This window comes from Bufo bufo, chromosome 9 (assembly GCF_905171765.1).
Source record: "Bufo bufo chromosome 9, aBufBuf1.1, whole genome shotgun sequence".
NCBI lineage: Eukaryota > Metazoa > Chordata > Amphibia > Anura > Bufonidae > Bufo > Bufo bufo.
This window is the reverse complement of record NC_053397.1, coordinates 215042755-215060852: the sequence shown is the minus strand read 5'-3', so window position 1 is coordinate 215060852 and position 18098 is coordinate 215042755. Positions and strand designations below refer to the sequence as shown.

The window sequence follows — 18098 nt, the reverse complement described above, 5'->3', positions numbered from 1 at the left end:
TTCCGCTTGTTGTGTATTGTATCCCCCCCCCCCCACCTTTGTTGTTTACTAGGCCTCAGTGAGACGCTGGTTCCTTCACCAGGGAAGGAGCGGATTGTCTCTGCCCTGTCATAACTATTAGGGCATCTGAGGGCCACCAGGGTTTTCTCGGTTCCTGTGTATGGGCATCTATACCATCGAGAGGTGCCCATACGGATAGGAGTTAGGGCCAGGAGCAGGGTTTTATAGGTGGTGACCCTTTTCCTTCCCTAGCGGTGAGGCCTAGTGTCTTTTCCCTTCCTTCTTGTTGTCCTTTGGTGTTCTCCCCTACTACATCCGTGACACAAAGGTCCTATTCCTCACAGAAGAAGACAGAAGAGATGCCGGCTGCGCGAACAAGTGGATTAGGGTGAGTTCAATTATTTATTTATTTATTTTAACCCCTCCAGCCCTTTTGTACTATGCATTCTGTATTCAGAATGCTATTATTTTCCCTTATAACCATGTTATAAGGGAAAATAATACAATCTACACAACCTTGAACCCAAACCTGAACTTCTGTGAAGAAGTTCGGGTCTGGGTACCACATTCAGTTTTTTATCACGCGCGTGCAAAACGCATTGCACCCCCGCGATAAAAACTGAACAACGGAGCAATTGCGTACCTACTCGCGCGGGTTTGTTGCAACGCATCCGGACCTTATCCGGACACGCTCGTGTGAAAGAGGCCTAATAGTAATAGCCCATATGTGCTCCAATAGTCTCTATCCTTTCTAGACTCAAGTGCTGCCCCCACCTTCCCAAAAACATCATATTGCATTTCTCTTCCCATACCTCCCAGGTTTCCCTCTTTTGGAGGGGCAGGTGCTGCTTTTGACTCGTTCTTCTGCCCTCTCTGCACCTCTAATGTCTTCCCCTTTTTGACCTGAGTTATAGATGGGCATTATTAATACATTCGCTTTATTGCTCCGCAAACCTTTCAGTTTGAGTCCTGGTCGTACACGAGAAAATTATATATTACTTCATAACTCGGTGCAATTTGCGTCCTAAAAACGTGTGAATGAAAAACTCTCCAAATACTGTATATCATTATGGATCAAGAAAAAGGGTCCTTCACATAATGAACGGTCAGTGTCCATCTTTGACCCTGTATATAGTTTTAGGAGGAATGCGCGTTTCCCTATAGATAACATTGTGTACTTGTATCATTGCAACATTGTATCTCTTCCTGTATCTTGTTTGCTTTTCCTTCCTCACTGTAAAGGTAACAGATGCTGTGAAGCTGGTGCTGAGGGCAGTGCCCTCCCTCCCTCCTTCCCTCCAGTGGTGACATATGACAACGCCTCTCTCTCCACCAATCACTGCAGCCAGAGCCTTGGATCTGCTAGAAAAGGGAGTAAGCACAGAGCGCACCGACACAGACAGCAGCATGCAGGACCAGGAGCACAAGCATTGTCCCACACAGGGCTACCTGGGGGCATTTAAGCACTTTGCCACACAAGCCATCCACGAAGGGCAGGAGCCTGAGCAATGGAAGTCTCTGGCAGTGGTGCCACCCATCTCCCTCTCCACCACCTTCAAGCAGCATGGCCCGGGAGAGCATGGGGTAAGTCTCATCACACAACTACACTGCATCTTAACTATGGAGCTACACCCGCAGCTGAATGCAATCTTGTGGACGGCAGCTGTCACTCAATAGTTAAAATCAATCAGTCGCACTACTAAAAGTTGCAACATAGCCCAGGCCTTAGGCTACGTCTACACGGCGACATTTGTCGCGCGACAGTTAGGGCACAACTACACGGCAACATTTTGTTGCACCAATGTCGCGCAACAATTTTTATAATGGCAGTCTATGATGTCGCGCTGCAACATGCATGGATTTTCTGCGACTGTTGCGTCGCAGTCGCAGCATGTTGCAGTGCGACACCATAGACTGCCATTATAAAAATTGTTGCGCGACAAATGTCGTCGTGTAGACGTAGCTAGATAGATAGATAGATATCTCTCGGATATCTTCAGCTCTCTAACCACTTGCAGTTATCACAGAATTTCCCATCCTCCATTTCCGCCACTTTATTTAGGCTGCTTTCACACCAGCGTTTTTTGCTGGATCCGTCATGGATCAGGAAAAAACGCTTCCGTTCTGAACGGATCCGGTTATATTATCTCTAAAATAAGCCAAGACGGATCCGTCTCTAAAACCTTTTTGTAAGTCAACGGAAGACGGATCCGTTTTCTTTTGTGTCGGAGAAAACTGATCATCCACCATTGACTTACATTGCGTGTCATCACGGACAGAAAACCGCTGCTTGCAGCCTTATTATGTCCACGATGCGGGCGGAATACATTCTGGCGCGTTCAGTTTTGTTCCCATTGACAATGAATAGGGACAAAACGGAAGCGTTTTCTCCCCGCGCTATTGAGATCCTATGACGGACCTCAATAGCGGAAAGGGAAACCGCTGGTGTGATTGATTTCTATGGGTTGGCACGTCACACTGTACTTCTTCCATTCTGTGGAATTCATAGTATAATCCTAGATTACAGAGAAGCGGGGAGAGGTTTTGCTATTATTGGCTTTAAGGGATTCTGCAGCAGCTTCCATTTCCCTGCCCCCACCCCGCCCCTGGGCTACAGTCACCCTTTTGTGTACTGGGATCTCCCCAGCAGGTTCTGTGGCTTTGTGCTATAAATGCCATGGTCTCTGATTGTATAGAGGGACAAACATGATGCAACATTGCATGAGACTCCAGTGTAATCTGCTTAGTCACCGGATCTCAGCACTTCCGAGAGCCAGCGTGTGCTGTGTGTGCGTGTAGGGGGGGGGGGGGGGGGGGGGGCGCAGGGTGTAAAATGAATGCACTGCTCTGTATCCAGTACGTGCGGACGCCGACCCCAGTGCACGGTCTCGTGCACATACATGATCTGTAGTATGGCGGCAATAATGTGCCTCTGGTTTCAAATTCAAACAGAATCCATGAGAAAAATATTGTTGCATGTTCCACACCCGCCGTGCGACATGCCTGACCTGGGATCCTGCAGGACTATATGGGCGTCCATCAGTAGACGGGGAAACCATCAATTATTGAACACTTAGAAGTGTGGCCTTACCTTAACAAATCAATTGCCCATGTGGCTCATGGCAACTAAACCCGGTGCAGCTTTCATTTTTCCATTGCAGTCTATGGCATGAACGCTGCACCTTCATTGGTTGTGATAAATGAGTCCCAGATTGTGAAATGCTTAGCTGTCAGAAATGGCTGACTATTTGGTTAATCTTCACTTGGAGATTTGCCCAATCTTTAACTTCAAACAACAGTCACTATGACTCTGGTTTACGACCTGGTTCCAACATGCAAGGCGAAACAGTCATCTCAGCAAAACGCCCCTGGGGGGGAGGGGGTATGGCTGGCAACACAAGTATTATTACACAGCGTCCATTTAAATGAAGGAGTGACCTTGTGATACAGGACCAGGCCACATCCAGCAGATCCGGGGACCCTTTGTTTTAGCAGCTCTGCCTTATAGGGACCTGTCCTGGACATGTCACCCCCCCCCCCCCTCTGTGGTGGACAGGACATATGGACATGGGTTGTGGACAGAGAAATGTATTATGTGGTGGCCCTTCAGATGAAGTCGGACAGAATTGGAGCTGTCCGTACACCGAGGGTCTTCTTTCTGGCTCGGGGACCCTCTAGGATGTCCATGTCCTCTCATAGACCATATAAGACAATCCATTAAATGTCTTTGGCCTCGTGTCCCAGTCCATAGTGGAAGAGCCTTTACATAAATGTCTCCCATGGTATGTCACTGATATAGAGCACAAACCAATTTATAATTTTTTTTGTTAATTTTGCAGGGTTACGAGTACAGCCGCAGTGGAAACCCAACAAGGCACTGTCTGGAGAAAGCAGTCGCTGCCCTTGATGGGGCCAAATACTGTAAGATTCCCCATCTGGATGGGTCAATTACTTTCAGCATTTGATGTAAACTGTGTGTCAAACAAGATGAACATATGAGAATACATAAAATTTGATAGGGACCCCTTGACTTAAAGGGGTTGTCTCATCATGGACAATGGGAGAATATTGCTAGTATATCCCCCCCATTGTCTTATAGGTGCGGGTCCCACCACTTAGATCCACGCACCTATATCGAGAAGGGAGCCCCGCAAGTGAAGGAGGGCGCACTACGCATGCGCAGCCGCCCTCCATTAATTTTCTATTGGGCTGGCGAAAATAGCTGAGTGCTGGCTCGGTTATTTCCCTCGGCCCCCTAGAAATGAATGGGAGCGGGGGCCGTGCATGCGCTGTACGCTCCCTTTCACTTCTATGGGGAGCCGGCTTGGTGGTGGCCAGACCGAAGTCCTCCAGCCACCACCTTGCGGGGCTCCGTTCTCAATATAGGTGCAGGTCCCAGCGGTGGTACCTGCACCTATAAGACAATGGGGGCATATCCTAGCAATATGCCCCCATTGTCCATGATGAGAGAACCCCTTTAACCACTTCTGGACCAAGCCATTTTTTTCCCCACTCCCAGGGCCATAACTTCTTTACTTTTCCATTCACAAAGCCATATGAGGACATGTCTTGTGCGGTACAAGCTGTATTTTTGAATGGAACCATGTACTGTTGCATACGATGTAGTGGGAAGCTGGAATATATATAATTTTTTAAATGGGGTGGAAAGTCCCCTCTCTCCGCTAGAACAGAGTCCCTTTGTGATTGGGTGGAGGACCCGGAGCACCTATGGTTTTCATGGTCCATCATGTAGTGCTACGTTTTGCAGAGTTACCATAAAGTGTTGTTTTATATAGTGTTGCTTCCTGGTGGTGATACATTGTTACCACTTATGTAATAACTGTTCTTTCTCTTTCTCTTTCTCTTTCTCTTTCTCTTTCTCTTTCTCTTTTTTTTTCTCTCTCTCTTTTTTTTTTCTCTCTCTCTTTTCTTTTCTCTCTCTCTCTCTCTTTTTCTTTTTCTCTCTCTTTTCTTTTCTCTCTCTCTTTTTTTTTCTCTTTCTCTCTCTTTTTTTTTTTCTTTTTTTCTCTCTTTCTTTTTTCTTTTTTCTCTCTCTCTTTTTTTTTCTCTCTCTTTTTTTCTCTCTCTCTCTCCAGGTTTGGCCTTTGCATCCGGTTTGGCTGCCACAGTTAACATTGCCCACCTCCTGAAACCTGGAGACCATATCGTCTGCACCAGCGATGTGTACGGAGGTAACGGCTCAATCACATGCAAGAAGACCTTTTACTAAGACACATAAACAATAGGGCCTGAAAGGGCTCCGATAAACAAACGCATCCAGAAAGGAACTGTTAACCCAAAGTGGGTTTCTGTGTTGTTGTTTTTTTGTTTTTTAAATCTAAGCAGAATTTTCCAAATTTCCATTCCCAAGCTGCCATAGATCAGCTTCTCTGCTGGGGGCTGTCGTTTTAACAAACTTTACAGAAGTCAATAGTTCAAGCGAAGATGAGAAACGTTGTAATGCACCTTATTAGAGAAAAATGCCTTTCTCCACTTATCGGTCACTTCTTTTTCTCCCTCTGCCACCTGATCATTTATCCTCCCTGCTAAAATCCATCTTGAGACAGATTATAAGCTCGCTGAGGGATCAGGTTACTACTGCTGCCCATAGAATTCTATACAAGAGGAAAGGGAGAGAAGAGCTACAGTAAGAGAAACACATCGACAGACAGTGCTGGTGTCTCACCCCAGTACTGGATTCACAGCTACACTGCTCATTACTGCTCGATAATGTCATCCATACTACTGCTGCTTTTGTTAAAGGGCATCTGTCAGCAGTTTTGTCCCTATGACACTGGCTGACCTGTTACATGTGCACGTGGCAGCTAAAGGCATCTGAGTTGGTCCCATGTTCATATGTGCCTGCACTGCTGAGAAAAATGATGTTTTATTATATGCAAATGAGCCTCTAGGAGCAACGGGGGCGTCACCATTACACCTAGAGGCTCTTCTCTCTATGCAACTGTCACACTCTCTACACTTTGACTTTCGGAGAAGGCAGGGCCAGGTGTGATCACATTTACACTGCCTGGTCCTGTCAGAGGGTGTGGCAGTTGCAGAGAGAGCAGAGCCTCTAGGTGTAATTGCAACGCCCGCGTTGCTCCTAGAGGCTCAGCTGCATATATCAATAAGTTTTTCTCAGCAATGCTGGAACATATGAACATGGGAACAACACAGATGCCTTCGGCTGCCAAGTGCACATGGAATAGGTCAACCAGTGTCACACACTGGTACAAATCTGCTGACGGATACCCTTAAAGAGAGAGAACAGCAGGATCTCCTCTTCTGTGTGCTGTGTATGGGAGACATCATAGAAGATTGTCTCCTCCACTGTTGGCGTTGAGCTTGACGAGAAAACCTGACGATTAGAGATGGACACTAAGGGGATCATTTACTATACTGAAGTATGCCTATAGTAGGCATATTTCAGGCGCAGCTGGCGCAATCTGTGACCTCTCCCCGCTCACTCCAGGTCTAAAATTGTGGGTGTGACGTAGGCGGGGAAGGGCCGTCAGTCCGGTCTCATTTTACCTTTTCTATGCTTGTTTTAGGCCCCTTTCACACAGGGGAGTTTTCCGCGCAGATGCGATGCGTGAGTTGAACGCATTGCACCTGCACTGAATACCGACCCATTCATTTCTATGGGGCTGTGCACATGAGCGGTGATTTTCACGCATCACTTGTGCGTTGCGTGAAAATCGCAGCATGTTCTATATTCTACGTTTTTCACGCAGCGCAGGCCCCATAGAAGAGAATGGGGCTGCGTAAAAATCGCAAGCAAGTGCGAATGCGGTGCGATTTTCACGCACGGTTGCTAGGAGACGATCTGGATGGGGACCCAATCATTATTATTTCCCCTTATAACATGGTTATAAGGGAAAATAATAGCATTCTGAATACAGAATACATAGTACAATAGGGCTGGAGGGGTTAAAAAATTTTTTTACTCGCCTTAATCCACTTGTTCGCGCAGCCGGCATCTCTTCTCTTCTGTCTTTAACTGTGAGCAATAGGACCTTTGACGTCACTACGCTCATCACATGATCCATCACCATGGTGATGGATCATGTGACGGACCATGTGATGAATGCAGTGACGTCATCAAAGGTCCTATTGCTCACAGTTAAAGACAGAAGAGATGCCGGCTGCGCGAACAAGTGGATTAAAGTGAGTTAAATTTTTTTTATTTTTTTTTAACCCCTCCAGCCCTATTGTACTATGCATTCTGTATTCAGAATGCTATTACTTTCACTTATAACCATGTTATAAGGGAAAATAATAGCAATCTACAGAACACCGATCCCAAGCCCGAACTTCTGTGAAGAAGTTCAGGTTTGGGTACCAAACATGCCGATTTTTCTCACGTGCGTGAAAAAACGCATTACAATGTTTTGCACTCGCGCGGAAAAATCGCGCATGTTCCCGCAACGCACCCGTACCTTTTCCCGCAACGCCCGTGTGAAACCAGCCTTAGGTGTAGAAAATGGTCCAAATGTAAGACGGCAAGGAAGCAGTTTTTCCTTTAGAACTGGCGGAGGATCTGCCGAAGTTATGAGGAGGCCGGCGTGTCTTCATAACTTCTGAGGATCCACCTCCTGCTTAGGGCTTAAGACCGGTGTCTAAAACGCTGGTCCTAATAAATGTGCCCCTAGGTGTCCACCCTGCAGGTTCCATCATTCCTATAGCAGGATATCCTACGGTCAGTCACTTATACGTCTTGTACTTTCTGGCAGGTACAAACAGATATTTTAGAAGAATTGCAGTAGAGTTGGGCCTAAAGGTGACTTTTGTTGACTGCTCTAAAGTGAACTGTTTGGAAGCTGCAATCACACCAGACACCAAGGTAACTAAGTAACATATATTAATCATGAGAACGTGGACCAAGGAGGCTGCTGCCGGCCCCATCTTGTATTACTGGGAGGGATATGTCCACACGAGGAGGCTAGGAGCAGGCTGCCAACTGGATATCAAGGGGTCTAAATATGAATGGAGATTGCAGCCTGGAACTTAATGCAACGGTTTTTTGTTTTTTTCCATGCACATGAACGTTTGCTGGTCGTTCCGTGTAATGTGGACCACAATGTTCTATGTTGTGCGGAGGCACGGAGAAAAACCCCACGGAAGCGCTCTGTGGTGCTTCTGTAGGGTTCTGTGCCTCCGCACCGCCCCTTCCATACTATGGACTTATTCAAGTGAATGGGTCCGCATCCGTGATACGGTTTGCACGGAGCCGGTGCCCCTATACTGCAGACCTGCTGTTTGCGGGCCACGATACAGGCATCGCCAGGCAATGGCCGTGTGCATGAGCCCTAAAGCCTCATTCACACGCCAGCGTTTTGGTCAGTGATTGTGAACCAAAACCAGGAGTGGAGCCTCCACAGACATGAGGTATAAGGGAAAGGTCTGCACCTGTTTAGAGGCGCACCCGGTTTTGGCTCAAAATCACTGGTGGAAAACACTGACGTGTGAATGAGACACAAGGTCTGTTTGGAGATCTGTCAGGCTGTTCCCGGATCCTCTACTTCACCCCCATGACTGCAATGGGGTCTGGAGGTGTTCTGGCCGATTTCCAACATAAATACCGAGTTCAGTCTGGAACAAAACCATTGCATGCATCTTCTTTTTTTTTTTTTTTTTTTTTGTCTGACCAACAACGGCATTTGTGGCGGATTAGGCTGCGGAATCTCCGAAACAGAAATGTGAGCGCAGCCTAACCTGCGTGAGGCTGTGATCCCATGTATACGTTAAATGGATGCCGTGCAGTGGGGCCCGTCACCATAGGGGACCATTGTATCAGTTATCATACAGTTTGTTTTGCTGGACTCTGCGCAGTATACTATGGTTTTTGCATCCATTTTTTTTAAACGTAGGACAGAAATGTGATGTGAACAGCCCCTTATAAAACATTTTTCCAGGTCAGCGGCGTTCCTAGTGTTTAAAATGAAGTATTGAGAAATAATATAATATTTCTGTGTCCCCCCCCCCCCCCCACCTGAACCCTTGACTTGCAGACGTCACCTCTGACCTCATGGAAGGGTGTTTAGTGGAAGTAAATGGCGCTGCTCATAGCGGACTTTGACAGTGATCGGTTGTATTTGGCATTAATTTTTTATTTTATTTTTGTCTTTCTCCCTAGCTTGTGTGGATTGAAACCCCAACGAACCCGACTTTAACGGTTATTGATATAAAAGCTTGTGCGGATGTCGTTCACAAACATCAAGACGTCCTCCTGGCTGTGGACAACACGTTCCTGTCCGCCTATTTCCAGGTAAGTGACGCTATTGAACATTCAGGACTGGGGCATTCGAAATGGGCTGGGACTAAACAACCTCCAGCGAATCGGATCAAGGAAATGACGCCGGCGGCAGCAGCAGGGGAGGAGTGTGCTGGCCTTGTGGGGGGCACTGACCTGTCCACTCGTGAGGTTAGTAAAGATGGCAGTGGAGACCTCATCGATGTAATGTCACTGCAGAGTTGTATCGTCACAGGAGCAACCAGACCCAAAAATGAAGCCACAATAGGATGTAATTTCACGCCCCACTGATATTCCAGGTGCAGAAGGGAAGGGAAGTTTGGAAAAGGGAGGGAGAGAAATTGGAGAGAGTCTCTCAACATAATAATATTTCTGTAAAGTAATCAGCATGTATGCATTAGGCCTCATGCACACGACCGTTGTTCCGTTTTCTGCGGACCCACTGACTTTCAATGGGTCCGTTAAACTCGGAAGATGCACCGTTGTACATCCGCGTCCGTGATCCGTGTTTCCTGTCCGTCAAAAAAATATGACCTGTCCTATTTTTTTTTTTTGATGGACAACGGTTCACGGACCCATTCAAGTCAATGGGTCCGTGAAAAAACACAGATGCACACAAGATTGTCGTCCGTGTCCGTAGGCTACTTTCACACAGACGGATCGCAGGTCAGTCTGCATAAAAGCTTTTTAGATCTGAGTTTTCACTTTGTGAAAACTCAGATCCGACAGTATATTCTAACACAGAGGCGTTCCCATAGTGATGGGGACGCTTCAAGTTAGAATATACTACGAACTGCGTACATGACTGCTGCCTGGCAGCACCCGATCTCTTACAGGGGGCTGTGATCCGCACAATTAACCCCTTAGTTGCCGCACCTGAGGGGTTAATTGTGCGGATCACAGCCCCCTGTAAGAGATCGGGTGCTGCCAGGCAGGAGGGTGCAGACCCCCTTCCTCCACAGTTTTAAATTCATTGGTGGCCAGTGCGGCCCCCCTCCCTACCTCCCCAGTATTATATACATTGGCCTCCCCTCCCCCCCCCCCCCCCCCTAATTAAAATCACCTTAACCCATCATTGGTGGTCAGTGCGGCCCCCCCCTAATTAAAATCACCTTCCCCCATCATTGGTGGCAGCGGAGAGTTCCGATCGGAGTCCCAGTTTAATCGCTGGGGCTCCGATCGGTTACCATGGCAGCCAAGACGCTACTGCAGTCCTGGCTGCCATAGTTACTTAGCAATTTTAGAAGCATTATACTTACCTGCGATGTCTGTGACCGGCCGGGCGCTCCTCCTACTGGTAAGTGAAAGGTCTGTGCGGCGCATTGCTTATAGCACAGACCTGTCACTTACCAGTAGCCCCAAAATGTTTTGGGGCTCGGTTCGTAGAAGGTGATTATTTAGAATGCGTCCTGTGGAGTTATTTTATGTGACAGATTGCGTCTAGCTGCTATTGACTTTTTATTTATTTATTTCTCTTCAGCGGCCTTTGTCTTTGGGAGCAGATATCTGCATGTATTCAGCAACCAAATACATGAATGGTAAGCAGGCCTAAAGCCGCATGAAGTGTAATAATAAGTTTGCCCACTAGGGGGCAGTCTACGTTAAACCAACTCATTGGTTCAGCTGCTCGGTAAATAAGACTGCACAATAAATATCCCCAAAAAACCCAGCCCTTGTGTGGAATGTAATAGAAGAAATACTGCATTAGAATTGATAACGTTTAACCCTTGGTGTTCCAGGCCACAGTGACGTTGTCATGGGATTGGTTTCTGTAAACTGCGACAAAGTCTACGAAAGGTTAAGTTTTCTTCAGAATGGTGAGTGACGAGGGATCCGAATTAGAACCGTACCATAATTATGCCACTTCAGATAACGCTACCCTGCAGTTCACAGCATGCACCACTAGGGGAGCTAGAGACCCAAGGTTACCTTTTACAGGACTGTCCCACAAGGTGGATTTTTTTTTTTAGGGACAGAATTGCCGCCGCTGCAGACTTTGGGGTGATTTGGCAATGTGTCTTAGAAAATGCGCGCTCTGTGCATTTTATTCCCCCATGCATACCACTACATCAGTTGTATAAGGCTGTTTTATCAATCCATCTATGAATGCGATACCGAAGCATGTAGGGGTGAATACAGAGCACCATACAACGCACATAGATTGGCCTTGTAGTACAGAAGACATAAGGGCTAAGCTCTGCCGTATACATGGTGCCTACTGATCCTAGTTGGAAACAGTCAACAAGCTGCTCTTAATATATATATATATATATATATATATATATATATATATATATATATATATTCCTTTTAATGCCAGAACTCCACAAGTTATAATGCAATGAATGGGATTTTATGAACCCCTTTCACATTCGGAGGAAACACCTGCACGGATTATGGGGTATGGTGCAAACTTTCAAAGCCACACAAACAAGAAAATATTAGTGCCGCCATTTACTGCTTAATCAGCGCTGGCACTTCAGTTCATTCGGTCCCGGTAGTTGTGGGTTTCAGCATCGGGGGATCCTACTAAATTAAGGTTTGCATTTCATCTCTCCCTCCTGCTCCATATAGAAAGCCTCAGATATTTGCCTTACAGACTAAACCAATGACTATTCCTGTATCTTGCAGCTCTTGGCGCTGTCCCATCCCCGTTTGATTGCTACCTCTGCAACCGTGGACTGAAGACCTTGCACCTCAGGATGAAGCAGCATTTCCACAGTGCTCTGGCCTTGGCCATGTACATGGAGAAAGATCCTCGTGTCGATAAAGTCTTGTTTCCAGGTAAAGCTCAGATGTGATCCTATCTGTATTGGTGCGTGTCGTGTTCCAAGGCGCCATAATGGGTTGGACATTGACTTCCACGCTAGCTTCCTATGGGTGGCAGTAGCGAGCCAGGTCTTCCTCCTTGAGGAGGCCTATTCGGCGTACCTTTTCCCGGAGAGCATTGCCTGGTAGATTGGGTTCCCACATCTCAGGCTATGGCTTCCAGTCTGGAGGGTAACTGATACCAGAACTGATCTCATGGTTTTCTGCAGTGTCAGACTGGGGTTCCTTGGATCCACCAGAGGAAATTCTTCTCGGGGCCCAGACCTCATATCATTAATAAAGTCTAATAGACTTTAATTCAAAGAAGACCCTAGGGGCAAGCTATTGGCTCCAGTGGCAGCTCCAAATGTTTTCTCTCCTCCTCTTGGACCTTCAGACGTCACCTCTTATGCTGTGATCCTATTGTTTCAGGGCTGCCATCTCACCCACAGTATGAAATCACCAAGCGTCAGTGCACTGGAGTGTCCGGGATGATCACCTTCTACATCAAAGGCAACTTGGAGCATGCGACGATCTTCCTCAAGAGCTTGAAGGTAAAGGCTATATCAGACAGGCAGATTTTCTGCCTGATAAGCGCTAATGAGTGTTCGGAATCGTAGTAATGCCCGTTAGCGATCATCTGGCAGTCTATTACTGCCTCCAATTACATAGTTTATAAGACTGAAAAATGCCCTCTGTCCATCCAGTTCAGCCTGTTAGGCTACTTTCACACTTGCGGCAGAGTGATCCGGCAAGCAGTTCCGTCGCCGGCAAAACGTATGCCAACTGATGGCATTTGTAAGACTGATCAGTCAGAAAAATGCATTGAAATGCCGGTTCCGTCTTTCCGGTGTCATCTGGCAAAACGGATCCTGCATAAATTTTTTATTTTTTTTTCAGTCTGCGCATGCGCAGACCGGAAGGACTAAACCAGTATTTTGAATGCCGGATCCGACACTAATACATTTCTATGGAAAAAAATGCAAAATGCCGGATCTGGCATTCAGGCAAATCTTCAGTTTTTTTCCGCCGGAGATAAAACGCATGCTACGGTTTTATCTTTTGCCTGATCAGTCAAAATGACTGAACTGAAGACATCCTGATGCATCCTGAACTGATTACTCTGCATTCAGAATGCATGGGGATATGCCTGATCAGTTCTTTTCCGGTATTAAGGGCTCTTTCACACTTGCGTTCTTGTCTTCCGGCATAGAGTTCCGTCGTCGGGGCTCTATGCCGGAAGAATCCTGATCAGTTTTATCCTAATGCATTCTGAATGGAGAGAAATCCATTCAGGATGCATCAGGATGTCTTCAGTTCCGGACCGGAACGTTTTTTGGCCGGAGAAAATGCTTGCAAACTTCTCCCCCACACACTTGGCCGGACCTGTAAAGGGAAGCTTGCCTTCCCAGCGCTGGCTCCCTGCTCCTTCTCCTCCGGTCCTGCGATGCTCCCTTGCTACAAACATCTAGTTTGACATCTCCTCCGGTGACTGGATCCCATTGCATCATATGATGACTTGTCGTGAAGTAAGGGGAGCCAGTCGCCGCCATGCGCAGTGATTGTCTGCAGGAGATGTCAAACTGGATATTTTCAGCGAGGGAGCGTCGCAGGCCTGGAGGACAAGGAGCCAGTGACGGGAAGCAGATAAGTAGGCTTCCCTTTAACCCCTTAAGGACTCAGGAAATAGGGCGTACCGGTACGCCCTAAGTCCTTAAGGGGTTTCCAGAATTAGAAAAATGTCAATTTGTTCCTTCTAAGAAGAGCGCCATTCTTGTCTATGGGCTGTGTCTGGGACTGCAGTATTCAGAATGGGGCTGAGCTGCAATACTAATAAATGGACAACCGTGGCGCTATTTCTGGGAAAGCAGACCTTTTACTTTCTAATGCTGGACAACCCTTGGACTTGTCTGCTTTAGATTCCCTAACCTTGTGTTCCCACTGCTGCCCGATACTACTTGGCACAGATTGGAAGCATTTCCCAGACCATGGTTGGCACCAGGTGGAATATGTGCCTTTGTGATGGTTATCATACACTGACCGCGCCGTCGAGCTCCTGATAATATGTCGCACATCTCGGAATAGGTGCGCTCGTGCAGGAAGTACCCGCCATCGCCTGCTTTGTTTCATAGTCTTTAGTGGAAAAAGTCTGACTTCTTCTTCTGATTTGTGATTTGCACAGGTGTTTACACTGGCTGAAAGCCTTGGTGGATATGAAAGTCTGGCCGAGCATCCGTAAGTATATCTGACATTGGCGCTCTATGGCCGGGAGCACAAACCTGTGACTCTCTCTCAGGGCTTGCTGGGAATTGTAGTTTTGCCACTTTATTAAATCAACAGGGAAAGTAGAATTAGAATTTTTTTTTTTTTCTGGTCTAAACCTTAAAACTGCAGTACTTAAGTTTGCATTCACAGGGTAAGATATAAATGTCTGATGGCTGGGCCCCCTACCGATCACTAGAACAAGGGTCCCCCCCCCCCCATTCCTCTTCACTATACAATGGCAGTGGAGCCGCTCCATTAAAAGTCTATGGGAGGTAGCAGAGTACAGCCGCTCCATTCAAATGCTTCATCACTGCGATCGTACATTGAGGAGGAACAGGGGTCCGAGACTCGCATTTAAGTAATTGGTGGGGCACAACTTTAGACATTTATCATCTATCCTCAGGGGGTGGTTTAAAGGGAATCTGTCACTAAATACCAGCTGACATGAGGGATGTGCCCAGTGGCGTTGCTCCCATCTCGCTCTATGGCTGAGTTGCAAAGAAATCGGCATTTTAATGATATGCAAATTAGTCCGTAGGAGAGCGAGGGGGGGCCTCTGGGTGCAACAGCAACACCCTTGTTGCACCCAGGGCCTAATTTGCATATTATTAAAATGCTGTTTTCTCTGCAATGTGGCCATGGAGCAAGATGTATGATAACCATCACAAAACACCATTAGATTCAGCTGACAAGGGCCTATCTCCCATGTCAGCTGGTTTTATTGAGGGGTATTTACAGATTCCCTTTAATTATCCTTGAAACAGAAAAATCTCTGGTTATTCCAGATTTGTAAACCCGCATCCCACTGCAGCAGTGCAGCTTTTTTGGCTTCTAACCAGCTCCTTCCAGCCCTTTCATGGCCGATGTAATCCTCTGCCCGTTTCCTCTTGTGTAGAGCCATCATGACTCACGCCTCAGTGCCCGAGGAGGACCGAGCTGCCCTGAACATCAGCGACACCCTCATTCGCCTCTCCATTGGGTTAGAAGACACAGAAGACATTATAGGAGACATAGACCAAGCATTACAGGCTGCGGTGAGTACTGACTGGACACGTATGAGTCCATTTCCCCCCCCCACCCCCAGATCCCCAAAAGTCACTGGTTATTAAAGGGGTATTATACTGCAAGGGATCTCCTATGGAAATCAATCATAATGATTAAGGCAAATAATACATGCTCAGTCTATTTTTCCACAGCCACTTTTGGAACCAACTGTATTAAAGGGGTTTTCCCAAGATTCCAACAGGATACGAGTTAAGAGCCTAATTGGGGGGGGGCAACCGATGGGACTAGGGATGAGCGAATCCACTTCGGATGGTGCATCCGAAGTCGATTCGCATAAAACTTCATTTGAATACTGTAGCGAGCGTACAGTATTAGAATTTATTGGCTCTGTGGGGACTCGCTCTGGTAGACAGGATTAGCGGACGCAGTATGGAGGCAACAACAAGTTCTTTGGATCAAACAGTTCAGTGTTTTATTCACACTTTAGGCAAGTGACAAAACAAGCAGTCATATTCAAACAAAAGGTCACCTTGCGGTGTTGGTGGTAATTCACACCATGCGGCAATTCTGCCTCAAAGAGTCCTTGCTGATAGCAGCACCAACCTGTTTTTACGCCAAACGGGTAGCAAGCCTTCATCCAGACACAAGGCTCCCAGATCCCAACACGGAGACCTGGCTTCTGAGCCCAGCTGCCTATTTAAGGACAGCCAGGTGCTGCCAAAATCTGGAACGGCATTTAAAATCCGGTGCGGTATTTGACCTCACCTGTAAATCGGCCCAGCAGCGCATGCTGGGAGGAAAATACCAGTTTTCCCAGACTAAACCTCTCACTGTGTCACAGCTCCTATGAACCGAAGTTATTACTTTGAAGTCTCGTGAGACTTTGGGTAATAACTTCAGAAATTAATTTCTACTGTAAAAAACCTTTTACCAAACTCTGGTTCAGTCCCAAGGTACCACCTGGAACCAAAACAGAGTTCGGGAAACTGGTTTTTACAGTAGAAATTAATTTCTGAAGTTATTACCCGAAGTCTTGCGAGACTTCACAAAGTAATAACTTCAGCTCATAGGAGCCAATACATTCTAATATTGTACGGAGCGCTCGCTCCTTGCAGTATTCAAACAAAGTTTTATGTGAATCGACTTCGGAGGTTTCATCTGAAGTCTATTCGTTCATCCCTCGATGGGACCCCCACCAATCACAAGAACAGGGGTCATGTGTGCTCCCTTATGAACCGAGTGTTGGTCGAGTATGAACTTCCACTCCATTCATTACTATGAGACTGCTGAAGAGAAGCTGAGTTCAGTGCCCAGCTATCTTCGGCGGGCCTGTAGAGATGAATGGAGTGGTTCATCTGCTAATCCATTTATATGGGGTCATGGGATCACAATTATCATGATTGGTCGGGATCCCAGGGATCAGACAACTTAAAGGGGTTGTCCGTGAAATGATAACAATGACTTATCCTCAGGATAGGTCATCATTATCAGCTCGGCAGGGGTCTGAGTCCCGGCATTCTCGCATTTGGAGTGACCTCTGTGGAAGCCATGTGCTTGAGGCCTTCTTCTTCTTCTTCTTCTTCTTCTTCTTCTTCTCCTGATGCCCCTTCTGGTGTGGAGCAGAGATTGAATGAATGGCAGGAATACGATTACTATAATAAAAATGTACCCGGATAATGCTGCACGCTGTGTATGAACAAGGCCTTACCAGTTTGATTTATACAAGCAGTGACCCATTTTCTTTTCTTTCCTTGACAGCACCCGGACATGACCAATCCGACCAAGGTGCCAGATCTGTTACAGCATCTGAAGTTTAACTGCTGAAGATTGATTTAACATTCCCGAGCCGGTTTCCTAGTAATTTAAAATATTAACATTGGACCTGACACATGCCACTTTTAATTATCAGCTAATTGTTTTCATGATCACTATTCAACTTTCAGGATGACAGACCGAACTGGATGGACAAATGTCTTTTTTTTTCGGCCTTATGTACTATGTTGCTCCAGAGCTGCACTCTCTATCCTGCTGGTGGAGTTACTGTGTACATTCATTACATTACTTATTCTGAATTACATTCTATATTATACTCCAGAGCTGCACTCACTCTTCTATTCTACTGTGAAATCGGTATGTACATACCCTACCCTCCCTGATCTAGAGTTACAGCCTATTTTATACTCCGGAGCTGCAGTCCCAGTTCTACCAGTTGTTATGGGAAACAACAGACTTGTGAACAGATGCCCCAAAGCATTCGCCATGATGCTGATTTTTGCAGTTGCATAGAAGCCAAAATCCCGTACTACTTATGGAGAAGGAAGAAGGCGCTGGAATCTGTAGGGCACACGGTCACATGATTGAATCCTACGTCTTAGTACGTCGTCCATATAGCCAAACCTCAATAAATCTCAGTATTGTCACACACTCTGCTTTTTCCTTTTGACAAGAAATAGCGATGGGTTCCTGCTTTCGTGTTTCCTAGAACATTTGTAGGAAGTCCCCTGGCGGCCGGCACCGTGGGCTTTGTCTGGTACGTCTGTACCGGCAGATGTCTCCCCACGCTGCTAGCGCATTCTCGTCATGTTCCTGCTATATACAAACTCGAAAAATTTGAATATCGTGCAAAGTTCATTGATTTCAGTAATGCAACTTAAAAGGTGAAACTAATACATGAGATAGACTCATTACATGCAAAGTGAGATATTTCAAGCCTTCATCTGTTATAATTTGGATGATTATGGCTTACAGCTTATGAAACCCCAAAGTC

General features: G+C 46.5%; 1 protein-coding gene across 1 annotated transcript; it reads left to right on the top strand.

Moving 5' to 3' along the window:
* Positions 1 to 1374: 1374 nt before the first annotated feature.
* On the top strand, positions 1375 to 17756 carry CTH (cystathionine gamma-lyase). Its single transcript, XM_040407180.1, has 12 exons — positions 1375 to 1584; positions 3840 to 3921; positions 5097 to 5192; positions 7734 to 7843; positions 9137 to 9268; positions 10734 to 10791; positions 10993 to 11070; positions 11885 to 12037; positions 12494 to 12615; positions 14244 to 14296; positions 15222 to 15360; positions 17090 to 17756. Exons 1-12 carry the CDS (start codon positions 1408 to 1410, stop codon positions 17153 to 17155), a joined length of 1266 nt encoding a protein of 421 aa, XP_040263114.1. The 5' UTR covers positions 1375 to 1407; the 3' UTR covers positions 17156 to 17756.
* Positions 17757 to 18098: the final 342 nt, after the last annotated feature.

What these genes read in the sequence shown, in the direction of transcription:
- CTH (XM_040407180.1), top strand. Translation starts at nt 1,408, where the DNA reads ATGCAGGACCAGGAGCACAAGCATTGTCCCACACAGGGCTACCTGGGG. An exon ending in AGCAACCAAATACATGAATG is followed by an intron (nt 10,792 to 10,992) that starts GTAAGCAGGCCT and finishes TTGGTGTTCCAG; the next exon opens with GCCACAGTGACGTTGTCATG. An exon ending in GTTAAGTTTTCTTCAGAATG is followed by an intron (nt 11,071 to 11,884) that starts GTGAGTGACGAG and finishes TGTATCTTGCAG; the next exon opens with CTCTTGGCGCTGTCCCATCC.